The 14,100-nt window shown below is 37.2% G+C and overlaps 1 protein-coding gene across 1 annotated transcript in view; it reads right to left on the bottom strand.

Moving 5' to 3' along the window:
• The window catches only part of MFSD6 (major facilitator superfamily domain containing 6), an 84,031-nt gene that overhangs the window by 4,853 nt on the left and 65,078 nt on the right, over nucleotides 1-14,100 (bottom strand). The window contains exons 4-5 of the mRNA XM_077154481.1: nucleotides 2,681-2,842; nucleotides 1,680-1,778 (exon numbers count right to left, since the gene is read on the bottom strand). Coding sequence (XP_077010596.1) covers nucleotides 1,680-1,778; nucleotides 2,681-2,842 — 261 coding nt within the window. The remainder of the gene's footprint in view (nucleotides 1-1,679; nucleotides 1,779-2,680; nucleotides 2,843-14,100) is intronic.

Raw genomic sequence — 14,100 nt, 5'->3', positions numbered from 1 at the left:
ACTAGTATTTCAATCTACCCAATTTTTTACCCTTTAACCAACCCTATTATTTATTTATTTTTATCCTTATTTTTTTTACTCATCTGTCCTGGATAAAAGGAGCATCAGACATAAGGTTTTCACATGATCACATTGTAAAAGCTATAGAGTTAAACAATCATCTTCAAGAGTCAAGGCTACTGGGACACAATTCAATAGTTTTAGGTACTTCCCTCTAGCCACTCCAATACACCATAAACTAAAAAAGGATATCTATATAATGCATAAGAATAACCCCCAGGATAACCTCTTGACTATGTTTGAAATCTCTCAGCTACTGAAACGTTATTTTGTCACTTTTCTCTCTTCTTCCTTTTGGTCAATAAGCCTTTTTCAACCCATCCCAGGAGTCCTGTTTCACACTGCCAAGGAAATTTATACCCCCAGAGTCATGTCTCATGTAGCAGGGAGGGCAGTAAGTTCACCTACTGAGTTGGCTTAGAGAGAGAGGCCATATCTGAGCAATAAAAGAGGTTTTTTGAGAGTAACTCTTAGGCATAGTTATCAGTAGGCTTAGCTTCTCTTTTGCAGGAATAAGTTTCATAGGGGCAAACCCCAAGATCGAGGGCACAGCCTATTGAATTGGTTGTCACCAATGCTTGCAAGAATATTAGGAATTCCCCATATGGAGAAGTTTAATATTTCCTCTTTTCTCTCCAGTCTCCCAAGGGGACTTTGCAAATATTTTTTTATTCTCTGCCCAATAACTCTGGAATATATGGGGCATCACAGTAACCTGTACAAACCAACAAGTACTCACTCCCTATTCAAGATTCCATGTAATTATGGTGTTCAAATAAACTGACCATACAAGTTAAATTAGATAATTTAATACCCAAGATATAAATTTTATTCCAAATAAACATCTCTCCCTTTGGTCTCAAATAGAAGTTGAAGTTTTAAAATATGGACCATATCATCCTTTACCCTGTTTTCTGATTTACCTTAGTCTTATCCAGATCAGCTCATTCATATCTCTAGTTGAAGTCTGATCAACAGAAGCACTTCTGTTGCTAAGGTACTGAGGCAAAGTTTCCTCAAAGGATAGAACACCCAAAGATGGATCCTGTTCTCAGATTCAAGAACTGAGCCGGAATATTTCTGCTCTATTGGTTGGCTTTCTTCATAAAAAAAACTTAATTTAATTTATTCTCATCTACACTTTACATTTGATATAACCTTTTTGTATAGCAATTTTAATAAAGGTCATGCTTAGTTCAAGGAAAATTTCAAATTTAAAGTTTGGATGGTTTTCAAATGAAGGTAAAGGGCAGTGATACCATTCCTTGTTCCCAGTATATATATATACATAAACTTAAATTTGAAAGCCCTTTAAACTACCCAAGAAACTTAAAAGCAATACATCCCTAAAACCCCGTATCATAAGACAAAACAAAAATGAGAAAACCCTACTTACAATAACCTATGTACTTTACTTAGGTACAATAAACTATGTACTTTTCAACATAGTAGGTGGCTTCTCTGCAGCAATGGTCTGTGAGTTCAGTGATAGCACACTGAGAAAATCTAACCTAAACAGAACTGTTGTACACTGTCACCACTTCTGGGTTTCTGCAGGATATATGTATAATTCCCCATGGAGCTGAACCTTTAGAACCATCAAGAATGAGCATCTTTACCTTCCTCCTCATGTGGCACTGCCAGCCACTGGATCAGCGCAAAGAGCAGGAGGATCACCAGGCACGCCATGCCGATTCCTCGGAAGGTTGCGGCAGCCCCTGTGAAACAGAGCACGCGCTGAGATCATTCCAGGAAATGCAGGCAGCTCTCATCTCAGACTGCCAGTGTTCTAAATCCTGAAGTTCAGGACAAACTCAAGCAGAACTTGAGAGGAGCCAGAGAAAAGCTAACTGGCCGTTAGCTTGATATAGCAGAAAAAACACAAGGATAGGTAGATGTCAGGAACTGCTGCTGATTAATGATCTAACCATAGTTATACAAGATTGTCTCTGAGTGCCTTTCACCATAAAATTCAGCAGTGTTCACCTCTTCATAAAGACATCTACCCAACCATTAATAAACAGCTCTATTGATCTGCAGTTGAGCAGCAGAGCACAAACGGTGCTGTAAATGCAGATATCACTGGGCCCGCCTTCCATAGACGAGTCAACAGTCAAAATCCCACAGCAGAATAATCTTCATCCCCACCGCAGTCCCTATGTTTCCAATGAGGTTGATCTGACAAGGCAGACTGTGCTATCTTACAGGTACTGGCATTACCAACGCCAGCATATGGTTGGTTAGTTCTGGTTCAAAAAATCCTGATTTAATGACAGTGATGAATTTTCTTTCCCCTAGCATTATTATCAGCAGGTGTAGGCCACCTTACTTCACACCAAGAGCATATATACTCATTCATGTGTTTGGCTCCTTTGAGGTATCTGTAGCATCTCATGAAGCAGCTTGCCAGAGTGTCATGTACAATAACAGGCTAGCTCTAATCCTGGTAACCACCTGAGCACACTGCTTTACAATTATGACTTTCAGACAGCCTAGAAAGAAGATATGAGCAATGGAGTTTAGTTTCTCCAGTCTTCAGGAATAATTTGAGTTTGAAGTATTGCTGAAAATCTTAAGTTTTCATCCACAAAGCAAAGCAAAAAGAGAAAGACATTCTTACCAAAATAATTGACTAACACGCCTCCGATCATGGCCCCACAGCCTCGCCCCAAACCCAGGTGAAGTCCCTGCAGGATTCCCTGAGCCGATGTCCTCAGCTCAGGGGGCACCGCGGCACTGAGGTAAGAAATGCATGCGGCCCAGATGGCTGCGTGAGTCACTCCTAGACAGGGAGAGGAACAGGAGGGATTGTCCAGTCAGCACGGCAGTTAGTTTTTTGAAATGTGAATTCTATTATTTATTTAACTAGGCACCAATCTGTTGGCATCTTTTGCATTTTTTTTCTCATTATAACAAGCCTCATGATTGTTTATGGATACCTTAGATTATTTACATAGGCTAGAATTCTATAAATGGGGCTAATGATTCAAATGATACAACAATTTTTATCCCTGTTAGTATATAGTTCTAGTTTGTTTTCCAAAAGAGTGGGGTGAAAATTTATAATCACTTCATTACCAGTTTCATTACAGGTAAGACTGTGGTGGTGGACGGAGATGAGAGGTAAAAAAGAATGTGGGGTTGTTATTTTAATATACAGTAAATGTACAATGTCTGAATTAAAATCATTATTAAGCCATTGCTTTAAATGTAATAGATGTTGTTGGAAGAGATTTTATAGCCAGAAGGGATTAAGAAATCATCAGGTCCCACCTAGATTGGCATGGGCTCATACCTTAAAAAATTATTCTCATTTGGAGACAATATCATCAGAAACTCTTTACTTATGTTTTGGAAAATTAAACTAAAAGATCAACATTCATTTGGATTTGACCTGAGATTAGTATGTTTTTGGCCAAAATGGAATATCAGGGACTGAATTTGTCCTCCTTCCTAAAACAACCAAAGACCAGACAAAACATATGAAATAATAGTTCTCAAGACTATAGACATCAGTCAACAAAGACAGTAATCCCTGAGAGACAGAAAACAGAAAATAAGTCCTAGCTTACTCCTGGGTAGACTTTCCAGGGCCACAAGGCAAAGAAGGGGAACTACTGCGTTGAGGAGATAGAGTGAGAATCTGGGGAAACCAAAGCAAGTTGTGTTCTACTACTTCAAAGGGCAAAGAACCAGAGAGAGGGGCACTTGACAGAGAGCGAACTCCCAAAGATCTGCAGAGGGCACCTCAAGTCTTCAGCTGAGTTTGATCAGCACATGCATGTGAAGAAACTACCTGAAGCACCTGAAAGGATTAGAGGGAACAATCTACAAAGATACTACATGAACTAAAAAAAGAGAAATGTCCTAGTTATTCCCTTCCTCCCTCCTCCTAATCTTCTACCAATGCTTCTCATTAGCTCAGTTTGTACACCTAGAGATTCTTATGTAATGAGTCTGGGGTGCAGCCTGGGCATTGGGAGTTTTAAAAGCTCTCCTGTTAACTCTAATGGTTGAGAACCACTGCATTAGCTGAACTGAATCCAGGCAGAAGCTAGGAGGCCAGATCTAAAGAAACATAGTTTGCAGAATTCAGCCCTCTACCATATAGGTTGTGGAAAGGATCTGAGAGCAAGCATATCCAGAATCAACAAAGATGGCACACAAAGGTAAAGGATGAGAAGCAAAAGAGAAAAAAAAAAGAAAGAAAGAAAGAAAGAAAAAAAACCCCATGATCTTCTCTAGATCCTTCAGTGATTGGCTCAAATTCTGATTCCTCTGTGAAGCCTTCCCTGATCACCCCAGCTTCAGGATTCCTTCCTGCTGCATATAAAGAAATTACCCAAAGCCAGAAAAAGAATTACAGAGGTCAGTATTCATAAGCCCTACAGGGCTGGGAATAGTACCTATGCCCACCAGCCAGACTGGTAAAACGCAATATTTATGGGCCACTGGTTAAGTGGTCAAGAGTCTTGTATCAATAGTATGAAATAATTTGCCCTACACCAAACACTGTTCTGTAATCTTAAAAGCAAGACTCAAAGGTTCATATTCTTTCCAAGTCACTTAACTGTGTCTCAGAACAAAGCTCAAGAATATTTAAAAGCATACAAAAACATCCAGTACCCAACAGGGTAAAATGCACAGCACATGGCACCCACTCAAAAATCACCAGGCATGATATTACTTTAGATCCATAACAAAATAAACAGTGCTTTTACTTAATACATTAGACTATTTGTCTTGTTACTGTCAGTTGCTGAGAAACATCAAAATAAGTGTTTCATAGGCCTTACGTATGTTTCAGGCACTATTTCAACTCGGTTATTTTTAAACTAAAAGACGGATTAGATGATTAGAGATATTACTCACACTTAATTAATTCCACATAAATCAAATAAAGTACTCGATTTTTTTCTAGTTAAAGAATTGCAATACCCAGATATGCTAGCTTTTTCAATTGAATAATGTCTGAAGAGTCTTAATTATGAATACTGACACAGTAGTATACAATGGAAATATTCTTAAATACTTTCATTTCTATTATCAAAGATGTTGCTAACTTCATTTCTTTTCAGATATGTGTATTTTTTTCACTAACACTAAAAAAACTCTCAAAAACATTCTAAGAAATAAAATTAATTTATTCAAAATTAATTAGATTCAATAATCAAATCAGCATAGATTTTGAAAAATACTTCTTAAGGATGGATCACTTAAGCACTGAAACCACATCAAATGGTTTTAATGATGTGGTCACTGTTCACTGAATAATCAACTGAAAGATTTACAAGTAAAGATGAGCCCGTGTATTTAAGTGATTAAAACATACATTGTGGCTATAATTCCAGATCAAATACAATTCTAGCAGTTATTCTCTTGAGTGTGAAGGCCCTTGTGCACATGCAAAATCTTTCAATAACAGGGTCTCTTTTTTCCCTCCAAATTCTAAGTGTTTTTTAAAATGTCGAATCTTTTAAAATAATCAAAGCATTTTTCAGCAAGATGACTAAGTCAGGATGCTTTTAAATTATTCTTAGAATTTGTTGGCTGGTTTTAAGTGGCAGTTGTAAAAGATTCTCCACATTTGGGTATCTGGAGTTTCCTTACTGATTTTTGGGACTGATGAGATAATTGGGAACTATATTATGTAAAGCAATTCAGGGCATTAACCAACAGAAAAAATAGTAAAGTATACAGTAAAAAATTTTCTCTGGTACTAAAAGCAGAATAATGAAAGCCACTCTGCTTGTATGTGCCAACAATTTTCCAAAACAGATGTGGGATTAAAATTGATCCCTCTGAAATAACTTATTTCAAATATCATGTAAATGGAAGAATCTGTTAAATTCAACCCACTCCTAGAAAAAGCAATTAGCAAAAGGAAACAATTCACAAGAAGTGGTGGGGTTAGTCACATCATCTTTGTATGCAAAAGACTGCTGTGGTTCTTCTTCTTAAACATGCATATGTAATTTTCTATGTAACCTTACTAATAATCTGAAATTCTTGCTAATGAGCTTCTTACTGAAGTTGTGTTCTGGTCCTTTAATTTTAAAATAATAGAAAAGCAACATAAAAATCTAAAAACCCTCCACCATTTTCCATACTTAGAAGAAAAGACATTTTGACAATTGTGCCACCTACAACAACTTTCCTATAAAATTTAGGGAATACAAGAGGTAAATTGGGAACAGAAAATGCTTCTACTTTCTTTACTTCTTATTAGGGAACTGTGAGAAAATAGTATAGGATTATTCTGTGATGTAATAAATATGAACCTTTATTCAGTGCAGGGTTTACATAAGAGCATAAATTTTTAAACCTTTTAGTATGAGAGAACTAGGTCGGTAGAACAAACAATAAGACTAAAAGGATGTTACCCTCTGACTACTAATAGTAACAAGGGCACACTGACTTTATATGCAAATGTGTTAGCCCTTCCCTGGCTATTGTCATAAAACTATTGATATACCTCCAGTGGCAATTCAACATCAATTCACATAATAGGTGCCTACTAAACAGGTTGACTGATAACAAATGACTTTTTTTTAACCTTTTAATTGTATAGTATAACATATATACAAAGCAAAGAAGTAAAAAAAGCAAGTTTTCAAAGCACTCTTCAACAAGTAGTTACAGGACAGATCCCCGAGTTTGTCATGGGCTACCATATGATCCTCTCAGATTTTTCCTTTTAGCTGTTCCAGAATATAGGAGGATAAAGGCATAGATTTTTTTTTTATCATCACAATCAACTTTTTTTTTCTTTTTTGTGAAAAATAACATATATACAAAAAAGCAATAAATTTTAAAGCATGGCACCACAATTAGTTAACATATTTCAGAGTTTGGCATGGGTGGCAATTCCACAATTTTAGGTTTTTACTTCTAGCTGCTGTAAGATACTGAAGACTAAAAGAGATCAATTTAATGATTCAGCATTCATATTCATTTGTTAAATCCTAACTTCTCTGTATAACTCCACCATCACCTTTGACCTTTCTATCCCTCTCTTTAGGAATGTTTGGGCTAAGGCCATTATAAATTTTTCATATTGGAAGGGTCTGTCACTAATATGGGGTAGGAGATAGAAGTATCTGATGTTCTGGAGAGGCTGGGCCTTCTAAGTTTCAGGACTTACCTGGTCCAGGGACCCACCTGGAAGTTGTAGGTTTCTGGAAAGTTACACTAGTACATGGAACCCTGGAGGAAACTTATATATTGTCCTGGGTGTTGTTTAGATTGGCTGGAATGATCCTGGTTGGGGTTTGACAGGTTATGATAGGTAGCAAGGTCTAACTGAAGCTTGCATAAGACCAACCTCTGGAGTAACCTCTTGACTCTATTTGAACTCTCTCTGCCACTGATATTTTATTAGTTACACTTCTTTTCCCCCTTTTGGTCAGGATGGACAACAAATGGCTCTTAAAACTCAAATAGGTCACAGAAACTTAGCTTCTCAATCCTTCCTTATCTTTACTGAGGTGCCTCAAGATCTTCTGAAAAATCAACTCAAGATAGTTAACCCAATAGAAAACAGATATTCTTATTACCTTCTTTCCCTTCCTTCCTAAAATGCCAATATATCACACAAGATTTATTAAGTTTTTTAATTGCTCCAGAAAACTCTTTACCTTATAATATTCACCATTGGTATCTGATACTGCAACATGTTCAGTCTTGACCCATGAACCGGATATTGGGAGAACTCAGATTTTGTTCTATTTTATTTTACTTGTTTCTGCCATTGACTTGGGCTCACTGAACAAAACATAAGTGTCCCTTTAGCACTGGTACCTTGACTCAGCTGTGACAAATATTTTCTATTGACAGAACAAAGCATACATTTGAATTAGTTAAATGTAGCTCTCAGATTCTGGGATAAAAAAAGATCAATCTGGTGAAAAATCAATAAGAAACTGTTCTTCCTAAGAAAAGGCCTCCTGTAGGCAGGCAATAAAAGAAGGAGTTTGGGTAGGTTAACATAATGCTAGGTGTTGTAACAGATAAACCTCAGGACCTTAATAGCTTCACACATTAAATATTTATTTTTATTGCTAACATAAAGTCCAATGGGCAGGGGGCAGGAGGGCTGAAAGCTTTGCTCCACACGGTCATTCAGGGACTCAAGCTGCAGAGATTCTGCCATCTTCAATACATGGCTTCCAAGGTCACCCTGGATGTCAAATTATAGCTGGCAAAGGGAGAAGGATAGGATGGCACATGGGAGATTTTATGGGCCAGGTTAAGAAGTGGCACATATCATTTTACCCATATTCCACTGGCCAGAATCAGTCCACATGGTCATAGCCAACTGCAAGGGACGCTGGAAATAGAGTCTAGATTTGGTTCTGGGAAGAAGAGGAAACTGCAGCAGCAGTGATCCTTCCAAGGGGTGGAGGACCCTACAAAGAATAGTGAACTTAGCAGCAGCTGCACAAATCTTGCATGTACTGCATCAAAGAGACCTTACATAAGACATATAACAATTATTGTTAAATTGCAACTTTACCACGTCCACCAATATGCAGCATTTAGGAAGAACCACTTTTATGGAGTCAATCAAAAGTATTTTTATAGAGCACCTATTTTATGTGCCAGATACCCTGCTAGGCTTTCAGAACATGATAGTATACAAAAGTGGCCCACCCACCAATTATAGTTGAGTGGTGAAAGGTGAGAGTATTTACCTGGAAGAGGAGCAGACTGAGCTCCTTGGAGAGAAAAAATAAAATATAAACAAATGACTGTATACTTATTGGGCTTGGACCCCTCATGAAGTGCTGGCATCATACCCTCAGCATACCTTAGAACAGCTTATTTTAAGAGACTACCAATCCAAAATGACTGCATTTAATGTCAAGATTTGGCACCACTGTTTACTACATGCTCAAGGTTTCCTCATATAAAATCACTCATGAGACCTGCTTTTATGTCAAAGTCAGGAAAAATTTCAATCCCCCAAAGATATCTTTAAGAACATTAAGATATGTGAATTGACTGGTCATGTTTCTGTTATGCTTTGGTCACCAGGCCTCAGAGCCTAATTTATGGCCAGGCTTTCATGCATGATTATAATCTAACTTGCTGGAATAGAATTTTCCCAAACCTTATCTCCGTTCTGATTTTTATTTATAGTTTTTATTTCTTTCTATTGTTATATTATCTAACATTTATTGAGAACTGTGTACCAAGTACTGTGCTAAATACTTTACATGATTAGTTTATTTACTACTTGACCCATGCTCAGGACTCCTAGGCTTAGAGATACCAAGCATCTTGCTCAAAGCCACAGAGCTTGCAGGTAAAGGAGCAGGAACGCAAAGCCAAAGAGTGTGATTCAAGCCTAAATGCAACACAGCTTCCCGGTTATTGCATATTTTGGTAAGCTGCCACAAGTAATTTTTGGAATGAGGTGGGAGCATAAGTAAATAAATTATTAAAATACACTGATGTTTTTACAGATGTGCAATGGCTGGTAGCCTAGGAAAAGAGCTCTTGTACTGAACATTCTCTTTTAAATTTATACTTTCAAATTTTCTTCTTTCTTATAAGTTCTTGAAATAAAACTGTATTACACGAGAGCTTTAAAAATTAGAAAACAACAACTATAGTCTATGACACGGGGGACTATAAAAGCCACTAGCATTTATAGTACACCGTCTTATATGCACATTTCTTTGGAGAATTCAAAGAGAAAGAGGCACGGTCTTTGCACTTACGGACTTCAAACTAAGTCAGGAAGTAAAGCTAATATTTGTAAAATGATTAAGGAGCAATTAAGTGCTTAACTATGGAACAGTCTATGAGTTTGAGAACAGTTTAGAAAGAAGAGACCCAAGTATGGGATGCAGTTGCCAGAAAAGAAATCTTGGAGCAGAAAACATTTAAAATGAACTTTTAAATGGGCAAAATAATTTTTACTTATAAGAACATGTTTATAAAAACTTAATTATAAACCATGAGGTAGCTAAGGATAAAACTGCTCTGCTATAATTAATAAGGCTATGCTGATAAAAATCAATTTTAATAGTAGTACCAATGACTTTCATAGGCCAATTTATCGGTTTAAATGCTAAATTTAGGGAATTTATCTAACATTCTCATGTAGCGACCTACCTGCACTTAAAGGGCAGCAGTCACATGCAGACATATAGCAGTATAACCAGAAAACCTCCTACACAGACGATGATAGATTGGAATTTCAGTTTGCATAAGAATTTAGATTTCAACTGTCGGATAAAGGCTGCATAATAATCCTGTTATAATTTCTCCATGCTCTTCTAGAACATACAAGCAAGGAAAACATGGTTCTTGTTTGGCTCAATAGGCTAAATAAGACAGAGTAAAACTTTATAAATGCCAGTGTAAGGCCTCCTACAGGTGACATTAAAAAAACATCTTTCATCAAAATCTTAACCCCACTCGCACTGACAGAGCTGACACAGACCTCATTTTCACCCATCAGTACTTGAGTCATTAATTGAAGTAAGTCAAAAGGGCCTCTTGAGTTACAGCAGTAAGTAACAGTAAGTAAAAGTAAAAGGCTGGCTCTACTCTCCTTGAATGCATTTTATTAGCAAGAATAATTTTTATTCTGGTCATCTGAGGGTCTTGCAAGGACTGACAACAAATCTATTCCCCAGGTAGGAAGGAGCATAATAAATTTGAAGCTTGACTTTTATCAAACACTTATATTCCTGATCACAATCATGAATGTTTAATTGCATATGTTACTAGAATAGAAATTAAAAGAGAAAACAAAGGACTGTACGACACAGGGATTCCATTGTAAATGATGGACTGTAAGTAATTCATGAAAGAAGATTATAAAAATCATCTTTCATGAATTACAACAAATGTACCACACTAACACATGGTGTTGATGATAGGAAGGTATGCTGGGAAAAAAATACACTCTAATGTAAACTATGTACTATAGTTAATACTACAATTATATTATTCTTTCATCAGTTGTAATAAAGGTACCACACTAATGCAAGGTGTTAATAATAGGGGAGGGTATGTGGGAGTACTTTATTTTTTACACGATTTTTCTGTAAACCTACAATTTCTCTAATTAAAAAAATGTTTAAGTAGAGGGGGAAGGTTCCTATGGGTTTTTAAAATGAGATCTTGAAAGATAAATATATAATCTATTCCCCTATAGTCAACCTCTGTCTCTTTTAAAAATAAACTGTAGGCTCCTTATGGGCAGAGAATGTGTCTTTTAATGTGTGACACCTTCTTTTATAAGGTGTCAACAGTTGCCTACTTAACAACATATAATTGTTATGGTGAACAGTTGCTGCAAATGATAGCTAAACTGCTGAAACAATAGGGATGCAAGAGGATATTGGCTAGTGAAGTGAGAAAGATCAAAGGAAACAAATGTCCTCACAATTCCTAACAGCATCTCTCTGTGTTACCTTGATCCCCAAATAGATGGGCTGTTTCACCTCCTTCCCAGTGGCCTACAGGAGGAAATTTGCTTCTTCCCCATCCCATCTGCTAATTATTACCAACATGGCCTCAGGAGACAGAATGCTGAGGGGATGATCAAGGACTCCAAGGAATGAAGGATAACAAAGATTCCTCCATCATTAGTTATATGCATCTCAAAAGGGGGAGAGGTGGATACCCAGAGATAGGGAATACAGCATATCCTTTGGCTCCTCCCCCTCAACTGCCCAGTAGGTGGTACTGGCTCTCGTGGGGTTTTGGGGATGAGGCAAGGGGTAAATAGAATGCAAAGATGGACGTTCTCACCTATATTTTGTGCTACTTGGAAATCAGATAATGGGAGTGCTGATTGTTCAGTTTCAAAATCGTCAATGATGAGAAGCTACATCTCTTTCCCTTTGTCCTTCCTTTGTCAAATCTAAAGTTTCTGACAATCATCATATAACAATTCCAGTTAAGGGGCACCTATCCTGACAGGGCTTGTCCCATAATTAAACCATTCAGTGTTTTGTTGTTTCCAGTCTTCTCTGCATCCTAAGCAGAGCCTCCTTAAGCATGGGGACTTTAATGTTATTTTGTCAAGCCCTGTAAAGGTGAAGGACCCAGGCTGGCACAACAAACTGCTTCAGTCACAAGTGTATTGCCAGGAAGCAGGATTTATTCCACATCGATGATCCACCGCTTTCTGTGGAGTGGACATGGATCAAACAAAAGCAAGGGATTTTGTTTTTATTGTACAGCGAAAATACTCAACACTCCCTTCTGCCAGGAAATGAAACCGTCTCCTCCAGTTTTAGACACAAAGAGCTTTGTGGAAACTGGTCACACAGAGCACTGTCAGTCCAGGAAGCTCTAGGTATTTACAGATTCCCCCTTTCACTTGCTTCACATCAGAAAGCAGGTTTCTGCTGGCAGAGGGGAGAATAAAATGAAACAAAGCAGCACAAATCATAGCCTGCCACAGGAAGCAGAATTCCTGATTAAAATCAGAACATGGCCAGCTCCCAAAGTCCAGGGATAATACACTCTGGGGTGTACAGAAGTATTATAAAATATGTCCCAGGTCGGCAGTTTGGGATGATAAATCCATTAAGCCCTGGCCAAGTCACGCCACGCCACTCAGTTCCCTGAAGGTGACATTCTGCTTCCACGTCTGTGCACTGGCAAATGGCTCTTCCCTGCGCCTGAATGCCTGCTCGCCTTAGGTCAGCTGTGGATTCCTACTCCCCAGCTCATACGTGATTTCCATACAGGATATTTTCAATAATACCTCATTCTCCCACTCCCTGATTCACAAAGCAAATCACTTCCTCTACAGAGCTCCTTCTCTTTACCTGGTACATTTTTCTGTGATTCCATCTAACACACTGTATGGTGATTATGTGTTTCCACATCTGGCTTTGAGACGCTGGGTCCTAAGTTGACATGTTAATTATTTTTTTCCCATTACATTCCCAGCACCCAGAAGGCATGGTGCCTGGCCCTTCGGAGTCATTGAATACATCTTTGATAAACAGAAAAAAAAAAGAGTTTTTCAATTCACAACAGAGTATATATTTTTCCTTCTTATAAAAATCTATTGTCCCTTAGCCATTTCATAGATGTTTTCTTTTCTTGAGTGACACAAATTTAATTCATATTAAATTCAAAGGAGAAAAGAGACAGAAAAAGTCTATGCCTATCTGATTGCAACATACTTTCTTTTCTGTAGGTATACAAGACTTCTTATAGTGTCGGCACACTGTGTCATGACTAATAAATAAATCAGTTAAGCCATAGGATTCTGCCTCATAGAATAGAACAGAAATATAGAAGAAATTCTAAGAACTGTGTTGCATTTACCTTGTTGCACGATTCTTTCCTATAGTTCATATTCAGTGCTTTGTTATTCTTTTAATTTTTTTCAGAAGTTGTGGGTTTATAGAACAAGCATACATAAAATACAGGATTCCCTTATACCACCCAATTTTTAACAACTGGCAGTAAAGTGTACATTATTGCAATTGATGAAAGCACATTTTAACTGTATTATTAACCACAGTCCATGATTTAAATTAGGGGTCACTGTTCGTGTTGTGCAGTTCCATGGATTTTTTAAATGTTTATTCTAATACTATTTGTACAATTTTAAATTCCCCTTTTAGCCACATTCAAATATATAATTCCATGCTGTCAATTATGTTCAAATGTTGTGCTACCATCACTACCATCCATTACCATAACTTTTCCATCCTCCCAAATGGAAACTCTACAGTTTAAGCCTTTACTCCCTATTCCTTATCCCTACCTGTTGTTCTTAAATGACAAAATCCTGAAACATGTGCCCGACCTCAAGACTTTTGTAGAATTCTAATTTTTACAAACAACAATTTCTAATTTTAAACCAAATTTCCATTTTCTATATATTTGTAAACAAAATCTTTTATCAGTTACACCATTACATCAAACCTGAAAAAGCACCTTTATTATGCGCATGTATTTGAATTTTATAATCATAATGTGAACATAAATTATATCTCCTTTCAACTAGGATGGTTTTGTTTTTCACCATCGACATGATGGACTTTAATGAAT

The sequence above is a fragment of the Tamandua tetradactyla genome, chromosome 3 (assembly GCF_023851605.1).
Source record: "Tamandua tetradactyla isolate mTamTet1 chromosome 3, mTamTet1.pri, whole genome shotgun sequence".
Classification (NCBI taxonomy): Eukaryota; Metazoa; Chordata; class Mammalia; order Pilosa; family Myrmecophagidae; genus Tamandua; species Tamandua tetradactyla.
This window is presented reverse-complemented; position numbering and strand designations above follow the sequence as displayed.